A 21,720-nucleotide genomic window follows, 5' to 3' on the forward strand; every position below is an offset into this window, starting at 1 on the left:
GCTGTTGTTCACCTTAGTGCCAGCCCACCACTGGCAGAAAGTCCTCGATTCTTTCCAGGAGGGCCAGGAACAGCTTCAGAGAGGAGATGAGGCTTCAGCAAATTTCTTTAAGTGGATCCAGGCTCCACTCTTGCCCACAGAATCAATGGTGGGCAACCAGTGTTTAAAAGACGGAGGGGCCCGAGGCTCTGGGCCGTGGGTCCCTGTGCTTCTTTGGCCCTCTGGGGACTCCAGAAGGACAATAAGGACACTCACAGCACCCGTCCTCTGCCTCCCCAACCTCACACGGTAGGCCCCTTGCTCATAAGACAATCGGCAGTCCTTTTGCTTAGATTCTGTTAGGCAGGGAGAGGTTGCATTTTCCCTGTGAAAACGTTCCAGTTTATCAGGCTGGGAGGCAGGCACCCCAAAGGAGCAAACGCCAGAAACTGGCCATCCTGCTGGCCAGTTTCAAAAAGCCTTTCCAGTCTTCAAAACGCCTCTGCTAAAATTCAACTCCCTGGCCTACTGTGGTCCTTGAAGGATGATCCCGATGAACTAAGGGCCAGATTTTTCGGAAAGGGGGAACTGGAAGATTTGGGATGAGACAGGGAGAGGAGGAGGAAGGAGACGGTCAGAAAAGTCGGTTCCTCCCTGGCCAGCTCTGATCTCGACAATGAACTCTCTCTACCCAGGACTCTCACTTGTCTCTTTTCTCCAGATTTATTGAAATATCATGGACATAGAACTTTCTGTAAGTTTAAGGTGTGAAATGTGTTGACTTGATCTGCTGTATACTGTGAAATGATTACCAGCGTGAATTAGCTAACACCCAGGCATGGCACACAGTTACCATGTCTTTTTTTGTGGTGAGTATATTTAAGACACGTTCTCAGCAACTATGGGGTATATAATGCAGTGTTATTGAAGTATAATCACTATGCGATACATTAGATCCCTAGAACTTACTCTCTTTATAACTTGGAGTTTGTGCACTTTGACCAGCCTCTCCCCTTTCCCCCTAGTCCCTGGTAACCATCATTCTAGTCTCTGTTTCTATTAGTTCGGCTTTTTTAGATTCCACATATAAGTGACATCATATAGCATTTCTCTTTCTCTGACTTATTATTTCACCTAGCAGAATGCCCTCAAGGAACGTCCATGTTGTTGTAAATAAAAGGATTTCCTTCTTTCTCATGGCTGAATGATATTCCATCATATACCTAATACGCCATCATATATTATCCCTATTTATCTATCTATCATCTGTCTTCTGACCTTCTTTATCGAGGCACCCATTGACAGGCACATAGGTTGCTTCCACATCTTGGCTACTGCGAAGGATGCTGCAGTAATCACGCTGTCATATTTTATCTTCCTGGGATTCTGCTGGATATGGCAGGTGTTGGTCCCAGTTTTCAGAAAAGAAGATGTGATTCCATTTGACTCAGAAGGCATAATGGGAATAGGGTTTGACAATAATGCCTCTCCTGCACACACACTTTGCCCTGGGGAGAGGCTGTTCCTTTTGCCTTGCAAATACGACAACTGGGCCTTCATTTTTCATTTCACTTCCTATTGTCTCATCATCAAGAACGCTTATTGATCCTATGGCCAAGCCAGTAGTCCTTAGCTTCCCACGTCAGTAGGCAAGTCATAGGTCTCAACTGGTAGTTCTATAAAAACCAGAATTCTAGGAATTGAAATGAGTGCCTCTATCATTAAAATTTTTTTTAAGTTATTAATTTTGACAGGGACAAAAGAAATCAGTTAATGAGAAGTTGACAGTAGAGTTTCTGGATTCAGATTGTGTAGGTTTGAATTCCATCACTCACAAAGCTGTGTGACCTCAGGCAATTAATTAACCTCTCTGTGGTTTGGTTTTCTCATTTGCAAAATGGGAAGTAATAATACCTACTTCATAGAATTATTATGAGGATTGAGTGAGTTATATATAAACTGTTTGGACCAGCGCTTGGACACATATTAAGTGCGTGCTTCATATCTGGCTGTCATTCTCAATTTGAAGTGTTTCTCGCATTAATTTCTCTTAAACTCTCAGCTCCTGCTACTACTTATCTACAAGCACAAAATGGTTCTGATTTAGGACAAAATTATATAATCAGCTATTTTAAAGTTGCCACACGAAGCATCATGTCAAGGGCTTATTCAACCCTCAGAAGGAATCAGGTCAAGATGGAAGAAAGAAATAAAAATAACATTGAGTCTTCGCCACATGCCAAGCATCCTGCCAAGCCCTTTTTTTTTTCTTTTTTTTTTCCTTTTTGCTTTTTAGGGCAGAACTCATGGCTTATGGAGGTTCACAAGCTAGGGGTCAAATCAGAGCTGCAGCTGCCGCCCTACACCACAGCCACAGCAACTCAAGATCCAAGACACGTCTGTGACCTACACCACAGCTCATGGCAATGCCAGATCCCCGACCCACTGAGTGAGGCCAGGGAAGGAACTCACATCCAGATGGGTACCAGTCGGATTTGTCTCTGCTGCACCACAACAAGAACTCCCTGCCAAGCACTTTTAACACATATCCTTTTAACAATCCACAAGCAACAGAAACTATTATTACCATCTTTCAGGTGGGAAAACAGATTTAGAAAGGATAAGGAGAGAAATAGCATCACGCCAGGTTCAAGGGTAGGTATCTTGGAGCAGGGGGACTACATGTGCGACCAGAAAGAAGTCTCTCTCCCAAACTGAACCTCAGTTTCCCCAACTCTGTACAAGGCAAATGTTGACCAAATGATCAACATTAACTCAAGGTACCATGAACTAGCGGCGGGGATGTTCACTGCTAATGCTCAGGCAGGTGCAGGCGTGTCCAAGGCTCTCCCCAGCACAGCCTCCATTTTCCTCCTGCTTAATACACCCAGGCCATCGGCTAGTTCCAATCCTGATTCCATGTCAGCTCAAACAACTGCCCTCTTTGGATTAGTGTGCTGTGAGCCCTCTGCCCTCTGCTCCCCAGCACTTCCTCGGAGGCATCTTGTCTCAGAGTCTGGATACCAAGCAACCACTTTCAAATATTGACCGAGCAGACGGCAGCAAGCCAAGGCTCCGGCGGACCTGCTCTGGAGAGACAGCAAACAATCCAAATGCCACTCCCATCACATTCTGATAATATTTCAGAGTTTACACATGATCCTGATATCCTTATGTCGCCCTGCATCCCGTCTCCTACATGCCCCCAGCCAAGCGCTCCCCATAATCTGGCACAGGGGTACTGCATCCTGGATAGGACCACATCCAAACCCCACACCACCCGTGAGTCGGGCACCTCCACGGTGAAGCAGAGGCAACAGAGGCTCAGCGAGCTGGGCCAGCTTGCCCGCATCCTCCAACCTAGAGAGCACAACTGAACACAGTGGACCTGACTCAAGTTCACACTGTGCCTGTATGTCACATTTAGGTCAATCCTGTTTGGTCTGCAGCAGCGCTGTGACAGGTCCTAGTAAATACACATGCACCCAGAAAGCATCATGCTGTGGTCCTTTCCTGGAATATTCCTTCCCCACCTCCACCTGTCCTCTTCCCCACCCTAATTCTTGCTTGCCTGATTCCTATTCATCTTTCTAGAATCAGCACAAATGTCAACTTCTCCTTAAAAACTCCTCTTTCCTCTCTCAGCTATTGGCAGTCAAAGAGCTTACCATATCAGAAGGCAATTGCCACTGATCTAGTTCCATGTTTATGTCCCCAGGGACAGAGACTGCGATTCATAGATCACTGAGTCCCCCTCACCTGGGGTCATGTTTGCCACATAACAGATCTTCAGTACTTTTTGCTGATGGAAGAGGAGAGAAGAAAAAGAGGAGGAAGGAGAAAAGGGAAGAAGGCAAAGGAAAAAGAGAAGTGAGGAGAGGAAGCAGAGAAGAGAGAGGAACTGTTCAGAGGTCCAATGTGCCAGCTTTGTACTGCTTTTTAAGGAATTCACATGGCTGTCATGAGACAGGATGTTCTTATTTTCCAGGCTTAATTCAATGAGGTCACACCTATTGGTGAGTGGGAGTGTATTTAAACAAGCGTGTACTCCTGGAAAATCCTGGTTACTATATAACTGTATAGAGCAACCAACTTGCAAACCATATCCCTCCTCTAACTTTTCACACACTCTATCCCCAGAGCTCAATGCGATTTGGAGGATGATTTCTTAAAACCCTCCCGTTTCATCCTAAGAGCTAACCCTTCCTTGAATCGCGCTGGGTCAGAAGCCTTTGATCAGGTGTCTGTTCCTCCACCCTAGCCCTTCCGGCCGAGGCTATGATTCAGAACTTGATTTAGAACCAGCCTTCTTCCTGGGCAGTCCATGTGCTGAGGTTGGCACATCCCTGACTCATTTCAGAGTGGGTGTCTCCAACATTCTTTCTGCCCAGGTGATGCTACTTCCTAGGTCCGTAGAATCTATTTATTTTCTCTGCCTTCTCCCTCAAGAAAAAATGGATCCTTTGTTGCCTTGTTTTAGATGCAGGAACATGGAAACACAGAAAAGTGACCTGTAGACATGCCAGAAGGAGTGAAAAAATATGACAGAAAGCTCCCAGCATAGTCATGCACCGGGCAGTGCCTTTTGTAGAGTATGGAGTATTTGTTTAATGTGACCCTGACACAACAGCACGATAGCCAGCGCTGCACCCGCCTATGTCTCAATGGGACCCTCACACCCAGAGGTTGTGAATTACCACCCTGATCAAAATGTGGTGTGGTGGTGTCAGCCCAGGTCACTCGGCCTCCACACAGCCTGCATTTTTTGACCACCTTACTGCCCTGGGTGATGTCTGGAGCACTAAATCTGAACTGTAGGTGATGAATGAAAAATGGATCCTTCAAATGCCATTTATAAGGCAAAAAGTCCCCGAGCAGGAAAGGGTTTAGAATATTCTGGAAAGGTCATTGTCGACCTGCCTTCAACAAACGTTAATTGTTTACAATTACTAAGCATGTGTGCCCTCTGCTAGGCTTCCTTTTAGATGCTTTGCATGAATGACTTCACTTAAACTCTCACAAGAGACCCACAAGGTGGGCAATATTATTATCCCCACTTTTGCCATGAGGAAACCACAGCTCATAGAGGTTCCCAAATTTGTTCAAGGTCACACAAGTAATGAGCAGTCATGCTGGGATTCAAATCCAGTCTGATTAGACTCAGTGGCTACTTATTATAAATGTGATATTGTCCAGGGCATTGCCAGATAGATGATAGAAGGATGGATGGATAGATGGATGCATGGATAGATGGATAGGTAGATGGATGGATAGATGGATAGGTAGATGGATGGATAGATGGATGGAGAGATGGAGAGATGGATGGATGGATGGATAGATGATGGAATTTCACAGTATCAAGTTTGGAAGATGTCTATATATCTACATATGTATATCTTCCAAACTTGTCAAGTCAAAATATGAAGAATCGAAAACCTATTACCACAAGACAAAAAAACAAGAGATGGCCCAAAGAGGCAGAGACAGGACTAGGATTTCTGTGCCTCCTCTACATCAGCACTGGAAATGTTCTCTCACAGAAGCCTCAGATCTCAGCGGGCAGACACTGCCCCTATTTTACAGATGAAGAAATGGTGGCTTAGAGGTTAAATGGCCCAGGTTCACATGGCTGCTAAGGGGCAAGACCCCGTTCAAACTTGGATTCACATGGGCTCAAAGCCCAGTCTCTGTTATCATTGCTATTAGGACAATAATAAAGGACACCTAACGTCATGTCCTTTCCTTGTCTCTCAAGTGTCAGTACAAAGGCTGTTAAAAAAAAAAAAAAGTCAACTCAAAACAAAAAAAGGAGTGTTGTCCCACCTCTGTTATGCCTTGGAGTTGAAAGCAAGTGGAATATTCGCGGGTTTTCCTCAACCGCCACAATCTCAACCCTCCACCCCCATCCTGGAGCCCCTGCACCCCCTTTTTGTGTCTGACTCACATTCCTGCAAACCTGCTCTGTGCCGAAGTTCTGCTGAGCGGCCTCAGGTCTCACAAAGAAAATCTCCTGATGGGCAAACAGGCCCGAGGCCCCAGAGCCAGCTGCCTGGCCCGCTAACAATGAACAATGGGTCGGCTCCGCACACATTCCGGAGACGTTCATTACCCAGCTCGGGAGAACGAGCCAGGGACATGGGCACCCCTGGCATCAACACTGGGTCTCGCTGCTGAATGCGTCCATTGTAGCCATGCCCCAGCCATGCGGAGGGAGGACTCCTCTCAAACAGACAGTGTTCTTTTTCTCTCTGTTATCTTTTTTAAAAATCACATCACATGATTCCTGCCCTCTGACATGCAATACCCGGCTGTTATGAAAAACAGCATGGAATTCTCTTCTGATAAGGAAAGATGACCAACATGGCTAAGGGCCATTCCTAGAAAGTGAATGGTGACTTCAAACTGCCCTTCGGAGGGTCGCGCATCTGATACAGACTTTTATGCTGCTTATTTGTTAAGCAAAAAAAAAAGGAAGTCTCAACATCATCTTTATTCCTAACATTGACTCAACATTCTCCCACTGCACCCCCCGCCATCACTATTATTTTGGACTAAATGACACATTATTACTCATTTTTTGGCCTTGGAAAAACAAACTGGACATGTTCAGAAGGTTTTCCCACCCCTCTGCTCTTAAAACTCTAGGATATTTGCATCATGGAACTTTCTTGCTAAAACAGGAAGGGAATGTCACTTCATACCTGACAGAGTCAGACAGTGCTGGTTTGAGCCCTGGCTCTGATTCAGCCGTTGCCTGGCCAGGCGATCTTAAACATGTCCCCTCGTGGCTTATGCAAGCTCTGGAAGCATCTTTGTGCAAATGAGGGGAAAGTGTCCCTCTGAGGAGGAAGCACTCCTGCCAGCACAGAGTTTGGCAAGTGTAACCCAGATGGACCCTGGACGGGGACCCTCAGGATAGGCAGAGCCTGAACAGCCATTCACAGAGCCCTGTGTCTGTTTCAACTTGTCACCTGTGAAGTGGGATAGATAATAAGGGTTCCACCAAATTCTTGTACCAATGAGTCTAAAAGGACATGCAGAACAGTTTATGAATCAGCCTGTAGATAGGAGATTTCTGCTGTTCTGGTTCGATTCCACCTCACTTCCTGAGCTGCCTGTAATGCTCCTAATGAAAAGCAAAGGCACGATTTAGTCCTTTGAGATTGCTATTTCTCGTGCTCCCACACCCAGAGAACCAACCTTTTAGAATATGATCAAAATGCAGGGTGGGCTTGGTCAGTGCGCAGCCTGTGCAGCTGCACAGGGCCCGGCGCTCAGGAAGGCCTTCCTCTTGGTTGAACGCTCTGATGTCACCATCTCGAAATTCTTAATCATTTTAAACCAAGGAGTCCTACATTCATTTAGCACTGAGCCCCACAAATTGTGTCTCTGGAGCCACCAACAAGCCTTTAGAAGCACCAGACAGCTTTCTTATAGCTCACAAAATACTGGGAAAGGAAAACAGGACCTGCCTTCCCTCTGCTGAACATGTCATAATTAGATTGTGAGGCAAGATGATGATGCACGGTACCCAAGGGGCCTTAGGAGACAAGTTGAGCTGCAGCAAACCTGCATCGTGCAAGACCACAAATTCCCTGACCTGCCTGAACCCAGGCTTCTGCCTCTGTCAAGCAGCCAACTAATGCCTACTCTTCCCTGTGAATAATGAACAAAGGTCTGTAAATGAAGAAATTGTTTAGCACATAGTGGGTGTCAACAAACTTCAGTCCCTCTCCCAGCTTGTTTCAGGAACAGGTATTTCAAGATGGGCCATGAGTCAGTGGGGTGATAGGTGGCCCCGAAGAGCCGTTTGGTTCTAAGCATATGATATTCCATTAACAGAAACCTAGAAGCCAGCCCTCCTCCGCTCCATAGTTTTTCCTATAGTTATTCAATCTCAATCTCTTTTTTTCTCTCCCTATCTCCACTCTTCTTGTCTCCACATTCATGCTTCCTACATGTGGTGGACAACACGGCACCATCAGCCCTCTACCCACACTTGTCAGCTTGGCAAACCAGGCAAGGAAAAACATCTCTCTTGAGATATCCACAAATCAACCAAGGGAAAACTCTAAGCCATCCCGCTTGGATTACAGCACCACTCCTGAGCCAGTCACTGTTGCCATAGGGACAGGGTACGAATCTACCCAAGGGCAGAACAATGGGGCTCAAGCCTCCTGACTGACCGCCCCCACGAGACGATACGAAATGGGGGAGGGAAGTCCCCCAAAGGAAATAAGGTTATCGGGCAGATAAACACAACTGGTACTCTGTGCTTTATGTGGTTAAAGGCTCACTCCCAACAGGTACCCAAAGAAACGGAAGGAGGGAGAGTATAGACTAGCACTTAAACCAGCCTTCGTTGAAGGATCATGGGAAATATGTGGCACAGGTTATCAAAGGGAATCTCTGTGAGGAAGGACCAAGAACTGAGAAACCACTGGGTGTATTCAAAGCTACTAACGGCACAACTGCAATTAACCTTCCGTCGTTACATTTTTAACCTTCCTTCTTTAAAAATTAATTTAATTTTTGTGTGTGTGTGTGTGTCTTTTGTCCTTTTAGGGCCACACCCAAGGCATATGGAGGTTCCCAGGCTAGGGATCCAATCGGACCCACAGCTGCCAGCCTACACCACAGCCACAGCAACGCAGGATCCCAGCTGCATGTGTGACCTACACCACAGCTCACGGCAACACTGGATCCTTAACCCACTGAGCAAGGCCAGGGATCGAACCCAAAACCTCATGGTTCCGATTCATTTCTGCTGTACCACAATGGGAACTCCTAATTTAATTTTTAATGCATTGATTTTTATGCTTACCTTTTGTTTAGGCAACCAACACTGGTTTTCCACTTCAGTACTAGTGGAAAGTTCCTTTTTGAAAAATTATATATATATATATATATATATTTTTTTTTTTCTTTAGGGCCGTACCCGCGGCATATGGAGGTTCCCAGGTTAGGGGTCTAATCGAGCTGTACCTGCTGGCCTACACCAGAGCCACAGCAATGTCAGATCCAAGCCGCGTCTGCGACCTATACCACAGCTCACAGCAACACTGGGTCCTTAACCCACTGAGCGAGGCCAGGGATCGAACCTGCATCCTCGTGGATGCTAGTCACATTCGTTAACTGCTGAGCCACAACGGGAGCTCCTTGAAAAATAATTTTAAGTGAAAACAGAATAGGTCAACTGAAAGAAAGGTAATAAGCAAATAACAATAATGCAGACACAGATAGCTGTGGACAAATCAGGGCATATATTATGCCAATGACTGAAGTGCAGGAAACATTAGTAAATATACAGAGCTTTCTCTCCCCAAGGGATGGTGAAAAACCAGTAACTCTGCTATTGCCTGTCCCTAGGATATCTCTGACCAACTAAATATCAAAGCTCTAGCCCAGGGTGCCAAATGGACTTGTAAGAAGATCCTGGAACCCTCAGCTTCTGGCCAGCAATGCCTCCTCCCTCGACATACTGTGTCTCATGGCAAAGGCAGAAATTCAGCCTTCTAGGACAGTGGCCACTGTGTCACACTCTCCGTCCCCACACAAAGGTGGGGTTGATGTGCAAGTCGCCCCTCCCGGAGCTGGCCAGGCTGATTGTCCTTGAGGACAGAGGGGCTCATTCTCCGAGGTCATCCAAGTCCAGCTGGCTCCAGGGAGTACCAGCCCCCTCTCTGCGGCCAGAGTTTCCCCGGCTGATTTCTGCATGAATCCACGTGTAAAGTGGCAGCTGGTCCCTAATTTGGATGTCTGCTTGGTCTTGCCATTAGCTGCCACTTTCAGCCAGAGGTAATTTTGAAATGCCTATGTTGTCCACTCACCTTCTCAATTATTTTTTTCCAGGCCAAAGCGAAAAGTGATCAGGGTTTTGATGTTGATCGAGATGCCAAAAAGCTGCACAAAGCCTGCAAAGGAATGGGTATGAAAGATATTTTGTTTGCTATCTTAGTTCTGAAGTTGATGAAACATGATCTCATGTCCAAATTTCCCATGATCTTAAGAAGATGACTTCCCACTTCTCTTGTATATTCCAAGCTGAGTTGATGACTTTTAAGGTTCTCTTTATAAGCATTTGCAAATGTATAATCAGATCCTATTACTTCTCAGGATTCAATTAAATAATTAGAAATTGAATTCTATTTATTTATTTATTTATTTATTTTGCTTTTTAGGGCCACACCTGTGGCATATGGAAGTTCTCAGGCTAAGGGTTGAATGGGAACTACAGCGGTTGGCCTACACCACAGCCATGGCAACGTTGGATCCTTAACCCACTGAGCGGGGCCAGGGATCGAACCCGTGTACTCATGGATACTAGTCAGGTTTGTAACCCACTGAGTCATAATGGGAACTCCCCATATTATGATACTTAATTTGAACTTGAGGTGGAGGAATGCTCGTGAGCAGTGTTGTTCATGAGCTCAATATCATCTAAACTCTCTGAGGCCTTTTATGGGAGGTGGTGGGGGATCAGGGCTGATGAGAACTGGATTAGGGACCTGGGGGCCGCATCTCAAAGTAGAGCAAGTGGAGATAAAACTGCGGCCAAGGTCAAGAATCAAGGGGCAACACTAGGGAAGCTACTTACATCCAGGTCAAGGCAAGTGCGGGGCCAAGAATGGGAGGCTAAGCGAGATGAGAAGTAAGCAAACCCGGGCCCAGGTGGGATGAGGGAAGGAGCATCCAGGGCTATGAGAAAAGGCTCTGGAGCCCAAGGAAGTCACTGATAAAACAAGGTTCTAGTCCCTGAAGCCTGGAAGAAGGTGGAATCCAAAGCTCAGATAGAAAGAGTTACCTTGAGTGGGGAGGGAGGAAAGAGTGAGAGCGGGAAGTGGCACATTGGTGGGTGTTGGAAGGGGAGAAAGCCGAAGGTGGTCAGGCCTGAAGGTGGACGTTGCTCGGAGAACGGAAGGCAAGGTTGTCTGCTAAAGGGATGGAGTGTGGAGTCTGGCTGATGATTTGGAACAGCTTTTGAGTAGAAAAGAAGGCAGAGGTGGCCAGGGCAGACTTATGCTGAAGGCCCCATGGAGTAGGAAGAGGCCAAAGAACGAATCCACCTGCCTCCAAAGGGTACCTTAAGTTCTGGGACTTTACGGAAGAGGCAGCTTCACAATAAGACACCACATCTATTGAACTCTTTTTGCCATACGTTTTGCACGCATTACTTCATTTAATAATAGCACACCTCCTTTAATCCTAATTTTCCAGATGGTTAAAGTGAGGCTGAGAGGGGCTACGTGACTTGTCCAGACTCCCACAGCTCGTGAGCAAGTGGCAGAGCAGCGTTAAGCTCAGGCAGGAATTAAATCCCTGCTCTTGACCACCAGAGGTCGACCTTCGAGCTTAGGACAAGCTTCCATTTCCACGGGGGCCCTCGGCGCTCTTCAGCACACATCTCGCATTCACTCAACAAGCCAACAAACACTTATCAAGCGCCTTCACTGCAGAGTCGTGTGTGATGTGTTCAGGAACCGGTGCTTTATTCTGAGACAAGGTGAAATCAAGGAGGACCTTATCTAGACAGCCACAGAGAGAAGGGACTGGAGGCAGGTGGGAATGGAGGGAGAGAGACACGTTAGGAGGGGACCAGGAGACAGGAGAGGAGGCCGGTAGGGCAGTGAGAACGGAAAAGAAGGAAGAGATCTGAGGCATTCATGTGCATACACCCAGGGGCTGGTCACAGATGAGTCGGGCATGAGGGAAAGTGAGAAGTCAGAACCCCAGGCTCCTGTCTCAGGGAACAAGAGAGGTGTTATCATTTAACAAGAAAAAGAGGGAAGTGTGTGGAGGTGAAGTGTGGCGTGAAAGTGTAGATCATTCTTTAGACGTGTTGAATTCAAGGGTCTGAGGAATCCAAAGGAATGATCCAGATGAGCAAAGATATGTCTAGAACCAGGGAGAGAGATGCAGACAGAGACCCCAGACTTGAGAGACGCCACCACATGGGTGGCGGTTAAGGCCATGGGTGAGGACGAGCTCACCCTGGGAGTCTGCGTAAAGAGAGGGGAGATGCGGGAGTTCCCAGTGTGGCTCAGCAGGTTAAGGACAGGATGTTGTTTCTCTGAGGACACAGGTTCCATCCTTGGCCTCGCTCAGTGGGTTAAGGATCTGGCGTTGCTGTGAGCTGTGGTGTAGGCTGGTGGCTGTGGCTGTCATTTGATCCCTAGCCCAGGAACTTCCACATGCCACAGGTGCAGCCCTAGAAAGAAAAAAGAGAGAGAGAGAGAGGAATGATGTAGGCAATCCCAGCATTCAAGGCAAATGTAAAAGTAATTTGGGAAGGAATGGCCGAGAGATGGGATGAGAAACAGGAGAGAATGTGTCTCCAGAACCAAAGGGAAAGAGTTCCCAGGAGAAAGGAGTGGGGGAAACGTGTAAAACCCTATCCACCCTGAGGCCAAGGAAGAGGAGGAGGTGAGCGCTGGATTTTGCAGCCCAGGGTAAAGCGATCACCACTACCGGAGTAGCTCTGGGCGCAGAGCTGGAAGCAGAAGGCTCGCTGCTGTTCCCTGGGATGAGAACAAAGATGAGGGAGCTGTCCCATCAGAGAGGAGAGAGGCTCACAGCCTCAGAAGGCTGAGGTTAGAGGAGACTAGACAGAAAAAGAAGGGGTCTGTTGAAGGAGAGTTTGTACATCCAGGAGAGAACGGGAATGGCTGATGAAGCAAGATTTTAGGAAAGCCTGGAAGAGGGGGAATCCCAAACACCATGAATGGAAAGAGGAGGGGAGGGGAGAGCTGGACTCGATACATTCGTGGGGGTGGCAGGGCCCAACGTGGAGGGAGCTCTCACCTGGAGACCTGCCACTGCTCAGCAGGGCTGAAAGAGTTGGGTTGACCAATGGAGTCTGACATCCGAGTGGTGGTTTGGAATAGATGTTGAGTGGACATGTCCAGGAAACGACTGCTGATCCATGGGGAGGTCTCTGCTGAGCAGAGAGACCATGATTTCACCCTGGCTCCAACCCCCACAGCTCATGATTCTCTCCTGCAGCCTGAAGGCAGGACAAGAGAAATGGATGTTGGGCTGACGCCGGGTTTGCTGCCCAGGGGTTCCAGAAGAACAAGGAAGTTAGGGCATTGAAGGGGCAATAGCTTGGGAGAGAAAAAAAAAAAATAGAGGGACCGGGGGGCAAGGTTGACTGATTTCCTTAATTTTCTTTTCTTACATTTATTGGGAAACTTTTAACATTCTAGGCACTGAGCCAAGCACTCTCTTTATAAAATCTCATTAAGTTATTCCCACAAAAATCCATTTTTCAGATGAAGAAACAGGCCGTGACAAGTTAAATAGCCTACTCAAAGTCACAACACGGCAACTGAACCAATTCCTGTCACTCACTCCAAAGCCCACCAATTTAGAGATGCTACAGCTAAGCCACCTTGACCACATAGCTGCAGTGGGGAGGTGAGTCAGGGGACAAGCATGAGAGGACAAGGATGCTCTGTTAACAGCTGACAGGAGCCATTTAAGTCTACAGGCTGCTTTATTAAATTTGTCTTTTTCTTACTGTGCTATAATTGACATATCATAAACTGCACCCTTTTGCAGCATACAATTTCATGGGGTTCATTATATTCAGAGGGTTGTGTAACCCTCGCCTCTAATTCCAGAACGTTTTTATCACCCAAAAGAAATCCCACAGGCATTAACGGCCACTCCCACGCCACCCTCCCTTCAGGCCCAGGCAGTCACTGGTCCATTTTCCATCTCTGTGGATTTGCCTCTTCTGGATGTTTCATGCAACTGAGATTATGCAACAGGTGGCCTTTTGTGTCTGGCTTTTTTCACTCAGCATCATGTTTTATGAAGACAAGTGCTCGATTTTTACTTAAAAGTAAATAAGCAGAGATTTTTCTATCCTAGGAATGAGTATTGTGGTAGAACAAAGATGGCCTTGAGTTCTTTGTGTCACTTCAGAGGCAAGAACTGGGATCCATGGTGGAAGTTCCAGGAAGGCATATTTTGCTTCAGTATAAGGAACTATCTCACTATGGAATAATCTGACTCACCCAAGGAATACTGAAGTTCTGAAGGAGCTGGGATTAGAGACAATCTGGAAGGAAAGTGATGGAAGGGATTTCTACATAAGTATTATTGGATCAATTAGCGAGTAGGGGGCTGGAAATGAAGGAAGACAACTGGGTTGCTTGGTGTGTGGGCATCAGAGGAAAGCTCAGCAGAGAGGAACTGTTCCCAGCTCGGGTCTTGGCTCACCTTGTATTGGGACAACAGCTGTCGGGAGATGTGTTTGCCTGGAAGTGTCAGGATGTTTAGAGTCCTGGTTGGCTGATCCAGCCCCACAGGTGTTTGTTTCCCTGCTGCCTCTCGAGTGAGGGCCTGACATCTGGATATTAGGTTGGAGACAGGAGCTGAAGTGGGTATGGGACTAAGTCAGCTGTAATTTATGATAAATCCCTGAGTTCTTCGCCACCACACAAGTTTAGTTCACCAAGCACAGATGGAGCACCTACTGAATGCCAAAGTCACGTAGGGTTCTCTCCCCCCCTTGGCCATGAGATGGGACCACTCTTGTGGTTGGTTACTGCTGGAGACCCCCCCGACATGCCAAGGGCTAAGCTGGGTACTATATATACATCATCTTGTGTAGCTCCCCCAACAACCCTGTAAACGTGCTATAATGACTGAATGGATGAGATCGCCAAGCCTCAGAGATTATATACTTGCCCAAGAACAAAGCGTTATAAGATGAGGGTGGGGCCTCGAGAAACGAGGGCCATCTTGAAAAAGCTATCATTGGGGTGAAGGGCTAGTTCCGGCCTCTATTAATAAGAGCAAGCTCAAGCAAAACTGTACCATTGGCAAAATTTGTCTGCCAAACCATGCACCTATCTCATTGATATACCCTGGTAGGACTGGATTTAAATGTCTCAGTCTGGAAGAGACTTACTTAAGAGACATTTAAATGTCTCAGTCTTCCCTTGGAGCCTGTGGGAAGCCAAGCCTGTGTCCAATAGCCACAGAGGTGAGACGTATAGGTCATTTTTTAGTTTTTGAGAAGCCAAATTTTTTAAAAATGCAGGTGAAACCAATTTTAACAATACACTTTACTTAACACTGTATCAAAAATATCTTTTCGGAATTCCCTTTTGGTGCAGCGAGTTAAGGATCCGGCATTGTCACTGCAGCAGCTTGGGTCACTACTGTGGTACAGGTTCAATCCCTGGTCTGGGAACTTCCATGTGCCGAGGGCACGCCAAATAGCAAAGTTATTAATGAGATACTTGATGTCCCTTCTTAAGTAATGAGCCTTCAAAAGACCATTTGTATTCTATACCTACAGACTATTTCAGCCATGCTGAGTCCTCAATAACCCCATGTATTGAGTAGAGTGAGGTCAGAGCCCTATGCATCAAAAAGATTAAGTGCATTCGCCATCCACTCACCCACCCAGGCAATTCAAAATGATAAGGATGCTAGACCAGGAAATAATATTTGAGTTTTACAAATAATATAAAACTGACAGATTCCTTGTTGTTCCTCTGGTTCCTCTGCTTTCCTGTCTCCGAAGGATCTTCTTGGCCTGGGTCTTGGTTAACCCAGAGTCCCCAGCACGGACACTCCGTCAGGCCTTCCTCTCAGGGATCCCATCCCAGCAGGCCCCTTCTGAAGAGTGTCTTAATCTAACAGTGTGTGGACGCCCACATCCATTATCCTCTCTGAAATGTGGAAGGGTGTGCGCCTCCCTCCCTCTGAGAAGTACAGAAACAGGGTCTTGGAGGGAAAAGTGGCTAGGGAGCAAGGCTGGCTGCAGTTGGCCTTGGAGCCCGTGGGAAGCCGAGCCCGGCCACCAGCACCCTGCACGGAGCACTCAGCAGGCACATGCGTCCTGGGTGTGGCATGGAGGGCACTTCAAACCCAGCAGCCTCCATCCTGCTGAAACTCAGCTTGGTATCTCCCCAGAAAATTGCTAGAAAAGCCAAAGCCAGGAGGCCCTCTGGCACATCCGGGGCTAACGATCGCTCTGGTTCTGACCTCCACTGTGCAGTGACTCTACTGTGGCTGATGCACGGTCAAGGCCGAGGTTCCTGCTTTCCTCCTTTCTTCAAACGTCTTTCCCAGAACCACTGGGGACTGGCCCCAGAGCCTTAAACCATTGTAAATGTTTACAGGAAACTGTTGCACTGCACAGACTGCCGCTGTGACACACATACAGTGAAATGCAAGATGAGGTCACTGTTCCGTAAATCGCTTCTTGGTCAGGGAGTGGTAATAGTTCCTCGGATAAACCTGATACCCGACTCAAAGGGCTTGAGGGAAATCTAGTCATTTCCAGGCTCTCTTCCCACCTCCAAGTTGCTGCTGGGCCACCCCCAGACTTAAAAATATTCCAGGAAGGAAAGGCTAAAAAAAAAAACCCTTATTTTTAAAATTTTAACTCAGTGTTCCTGAATGATGCGGATGTGGGTTGCCTCCGGCATCAGAGCAGAGGATTTCCTATTGGTCCCTGCTGCATGTCGCCCACCCGAGTAGCACGTGCCGCTCACACCCATGCAGAGCCCGGCTCCATTATAACTCAGTGCCAACTTCTCTGTGCGTGCACTGAAACATGATTCACTCAGCAAGCCAGGTCTGATGGATACCGAGAGCCTTCCCTGTGGATTCTGCTATGAGCAAAGCCCTCTGCTTCTGGGGCACTTGCAGTGTCCCAGGACAGAGAAGGAGGACAGGCAACATAAGGGACGTGGGAAGGAGGGCCCACCTGTCCCAGAAAAACCCAGCGGGTCAGTCTGGGAAGAGGGAGGAAAGGTGAGCATCAAAGCTAAAGTCTTGCAGGCAGAGGGAGCAGCGCAACTGTTATTCCAGATTCCAAGGGGCCGACATGGAAAGATGTGAAGCAGAAGAGTGAGCAGGTGATCTGCTCAGCAGCAAGATCACTCTGGGGAAGCAGAGGCGGATGGGAAAGGTGAGGGTAAAAGAGGAAGCTCATGCGGGGATCAGCTCTGCTGATAGGATAGAGCGGAGGCCGGGGAGAAGAGGGTGGATCTGAGCCACACCAAGGGAGTGACGCGTGAGGTTTTAGTGATGACAAATTAGAAGTGGGGTGAGGAAAAAGAGGGAGCCAGCGATGAGCCCCTGATTCCTGGCGGGCACAATACCGCGAATGGACCCCCTGGGAGGCAGGTAGGTCTCTCTGGGGAAGACGACTGCACGGATTCAGGTCTGAGATGCGGAGGCCCTAGACCTCAGCAGGAGCAGCCCATGTGGAAAGAAAGATTTTTTTTATGAGAAAAAGAAATCCCTTTTGAGGTGAGAGTTCTGGCACTCAGAGATTAAAAAGAAATAATGTCACGGAGGAAGAAACTGGATACACATGACGTAGGTGAGGCTGCAGGAGGAAATGAAGAGGAACAGCAGACATGACCGTGCTGGATGCGAGCCAGAGGAGGCAGGCAACAAATGCTATTTTTGCAAGTGAGCTCATCCTAGTATTTTCTGTTTCTCCAACTGGAATGAAAGAGCTAGCTAGTCCCAGAATTGCAAAGGTGGAACTAATCCTTGAGACTAAGTGAACGGTCCACAGACACAGAGCTAGTGGCCATGGAAAGAATAGCACACAGCTCTCCAACCCCAGGTCACAGGTCAGAAAAGTCTTTCTTTTCCCTTTTTTTTTTTCTTTTTCTTTTTGCTTTTTAAGACCGCACCTGCGGCGTAAGGAAGTTCCCAGGTTAAGGGTGGATCATAGCTGCCAGCCTATGCCACAGCCACAGCATCCTACACCACAGCTCATGGCAACACCGGATCCCCAGCCCACTGAGCGAGGCCAGGGGTCGAACCCCAATCCTCATGGATACTAGTCAGATTTGTTTCCACGGTTCCACAGTAGGAACTCCCAAAGCAGTCTCAGTCCTGGCCCTGCCTTTCCAGATATGGCAATGAGGGCTGGCGCCAGAGTCAGAGCCAGTCAAATGTCCCTTTTGCTTCCTTTCCCCATTTCCAGCCAGGTCCTCCTCCAGCCTTTCCCACACTCACGATTCAGATTTTCCCTGCTCCTAACTCGTCTATCAAAATGCATAAAACTGCATCTTCCCCGTCGCCTGCTCCTTCAGGCTCCTCATCTCTCAGCTGAGTAGGAGCGATCGCACATAATCAACTAATTCCGTTCCATTCAAAAGTGACCAACCACACACCAGTCACAGGCAGTGGGCGCTGAGAGCAGGGCTGGGAACAGGCTTATGCAGGTGCTCTCCAGGCTTTGGGCTGTGAAGGGAGGTTTTTTTCATTCCTTTCCTGGACTTCTCGAGATGCTGGGGATAATGGGTGGACTAGTTTCCTGGGGACCGCCGTAACAAAGTACCACAAACTGGGGGGCTTTACACAACACACCTGTATTGTCTCTTAGTTCTGGAGGCCAGGAGTCTGAAGCCACCACGTCCACAGGCCATCCGCCCTCGAGGCGCGAGGTGCTCCAGAAGAATCTATACTATGCCTCGTCTACCTTCTGGGCACCGCAGGCTTGGTTCCGTGGCTTGTACATGCATCATCCCCCTCCTCCAAGCTCACAGGGCATTCCCCTTTGTCTCTTCACATCTTGTCTCTGTGCATCTTTCTCTGTGTCCAAATTTCCGCTTTTTATAAAGACACCGTTATATTGGGCTAGGCCCCTTCCTAATGGTTTCGTTTTAACTTGATAACATCTATAATGATCCTATTTCCAGATAAGGTCACGTTCTAAAGTACTGGGGGAATGAAGGTTTCAACGTATTTTGGGGAGACACACTGTAACTGTTTTTTGGTTTTGGGTTTTTTTTTGTTTTGTTTTGTTTTTTAATGCTGCACCCACAGCATGTGGAAGTTCCCAGGCTAGGGGTTGAACGGGAACTATAGCTGCTGGCCTACACCACAGCCACAGCAATGTGGGATCCAAGCCGCCTCTGCGACCTACACCACAGCTCACAGCCATGGCAGATCCTTAACCCACTGAGTGAGGCCAAGACCAGGGATCGAACCTGCGTCCTCATGGATACTCGTTGGATTTGTTAACCACTGAGGCACAGGGGGAACTCCCACAATTTAACTCTGAACAGTAGGTAAGACAGATGGGACTTGGCAGTATAAAAGTATAAAAGAGTAGAAGGTGGGCCCTCAAAAGTGACTTTGGATTTTTTTAATCCAGGTGCCATGCACTGAGATGAAATGAGCAGGGTAGGGCATGGATTTAAGGATAAACAAGATGAGCTCAGTTTTAGCTACACGGGAAATTGAAATGCCTGGGGATTTGCATGGGAAGATGGCCACAGGCAGCTGGAAATAAGATCTGGACTCAGCAAAGGTAAGGGCTAGAGGCGCTGGTTTAGGATTCATCAGCCAAAGGGCAAAGGGCACGGGTGGGGGGGGATCGGGGAGTGATGGCAACTAGCAGAACTGGAGGCTGAGTGTAAAGGGCCGGGAAGAACAGGCTGCTGGAGGATGCTGCGAGGGAGGTGGTGGAGGGCAGAAGAAGGAGTGGAAGGAGAGATGGCCTCAGGCAGGGAACCCTCGATGAATCCAAACACCGCAGAACAGTGAGGTATATGCGGGAACTAGGGAGAGGGTCCGAGCTGTGCCTCAGTTTCCTCATCTGTAAATATGAGTTTGGGCCCGAAGGCTTCTGATGCTCCTCTCAGCTCAGTCACTGGGAGGGTGGCCTCAGCGGGCCTGCTTGGATCTGAGGCAGCCCTTGGGTTGTTTGTGCTCCCTGGTGACCCAAGATCCCTGTGCACCTCAGGGCCATCCTGGACCCCTATTTGAATTTCATTCACGCAACAGCCTTGTCTTTTATCCCCTCCAACTTACAGGTGGGAAAACTGAGGCTTGTCAAGGCTACGAACTTGCCTGATGTCATACAGTTCAAGGGTGGGGCCAGGATTTTAACCTAGTCTGAAGAAACTGAATTCAGGGTTTGCTGATTAAATAGTCTTTCTCATTCCCACACCTGCAACACAGGATCTTTCCAATCCTGTCTCCATATTCAAAAAGGATATGGAGAGTTCCCATCATAGCTCAGCAAAAATGAATATGACTAGCATCCATGAGGATGCAGGTTCGATCCCTGTCTTTGCTCAGTGGGTTAATGATCCGGCGTTGCCATGAGCTGTGGTGTGGGTTGCAGACATGGCTCAGATCTGGCGTTGCTGTGGTGCAGGCCAGTGGCTACAGCTCCAATTTGACCTCTAGCCTGGGAACCTCCATATGCCAAGGGTGGTGCAGCCCTAAAAAAAAAAAAAAAAAAAAAATTATATGTTCAGAGCTCCCTGGTGGCTCATCTGGTTAAGGATCTGCTGTTGTCACTGCTGTGGCTTGGGTTCGATCCCTGGCCCAGGGAATTTTTGCATGCCACGAGCACAGCCAAAAAAAAAAAAAAGATACACAGCCAAAAAAAAAAAAATGATAATAAGAAAGAAGATCCCCTTCTTTCTTATTATCATTTTGGTACTGATCATATTACCTCCCATGAGAAAATATTGCATTGAGCATCAAGGAAAAAAATCATTTTAGAAAGACTGTTTCAAAGGAGTCTTAAAGGGCAATTACCTCCTATTAGGACTTTTCTTCTGAGATGAACAAATTTATGGATGGGCTTGAATGTGTAGCAATTTGGGCCTGTATGTTAGTCTCTTCTGTTCCATTTTAAGTACCTGGAGGCCAAGGAACATACCATATTTATTTGTTTTAACATTTTGTTTGGAGGTATAAGTCACATGCAATTCACCTGTTTAAAGTGTTCAATTCAGTTGTTTTTAACATATTCACAGAAATATGAAATCATCGCCATAGTCAGTTTAGAATCTTTTCATCACCTTAAAAAGGAGCCCCCATACCCTTTAGCCCCCTCTGCCCACCCCACCCCCAGCCACTATTCCATTGTCTGTCTCTGTAGAGTTCCCTATTCTGAACTTCCATGTAAATGAAATCATAATATGTGGCTGTCTGTGGTTGGCTTCTTTCACTCAGCATAATGTTTCAAAGATTCCTTCATACTGTAGAATGTGTTGATACTTTACTCCTTTTTTCTGGCCAAGTAATATTCCACTGTATGGCTATAGCACCTTTTATTTATCCATTTGTCCATTGATGGATATTCAGGTTGTTTCCACCTTTTGACTACTATGAATGACGCTGTTATGAACATTGGAATACACGTCTTGTGTGGATGTAAGTTTTCATTTCTCTTGTGCTTATGTTGAGGAATGAAATTAAGGAATGGGCAACATTCATTCCTCTTTCCACTAAAACGCCTAGCCATGCTTCAGGCAGCGTGAGGCCTCAGTGAGTATTTGTCAAGTGAGTGACAAGAAGACAGGTCTCAGCACACGATATTAAAGGCAAAGGGTCCATCTGGGCTCCACCAAAGCCTCTGACCACTACCGTGGTTTCCCCAGGTTGACTAAAATAAATGTCCGTCTTAAGTTGTGCTCATTGCGGTGTTGTCTCTTTCTCCTGCACTCCAGGAACTGATGAAGCGGCCATCATTGAAATCCTATCAAGCAGGACATCGAATGAGAGGCAACAAATCAAACAAAAGTACAAGGCAACATATGGCAAGGTGATGCTAAGGGTCCCAGGCCGTGTACTTGGCCTTGGTCTTGACTGTCTCTTCTGCTTCCTTTATGTTTCCAAGGCAGTGAGGCTTATCTTTAATGCTTTATTGAGTTAGCCCAGGAAAAACAAAACAAAACAGCTATTTACAACTTCGACTGACTTCAGAAAAACAAATTGCCTTGTTAACCT

General features: G+C 47.3%; 1 protein-coding gene across 2 annotated transcripts in view; it reads left to right on the plus strand.

The window, feature by feature from the left end:
• The window catches only part of ANXA13 (annexin A13), a 57,889-nt gene that overhangs the window by 12,759 nt on the left and 23,410 nt on the right, over positions 1 to 21,720 (plus strand). For both annotated transcript variants that reach the window (XM_047783308.1, XM_047783309.1), the window contains 2 exons: positions 9,832 to 9,907; positions 21,441 to 21,535. In XM_047783308.1, coding sequence (XP_047639264.1) covers positions 9,832 to 9,907; positions 21,441 to 21,535 — 171 coding nt within the window. The remainder of the gene's footprint in view (positions 1 to 9,831; positions 9,908 to 21,440; positions 21,536 to 21,720) is intronic.

This window comes from Phacochoerus africanus, chromosome 6 (assembly GCF_016906955.1).
Source record: "Phacochoerus africanus isolate WHEZ1 chromosome 6, ROS_Pafr_v1, whole genome shotgun sequence".
In the NCBI taxonomy this organism is placed as follows: domain Eukaryota; kingdom Metazoa; phylum Chordata; class Mammalia; order Artiodactyla; family Suidae; genus Phacochoerus; species Phacochoerus africanus.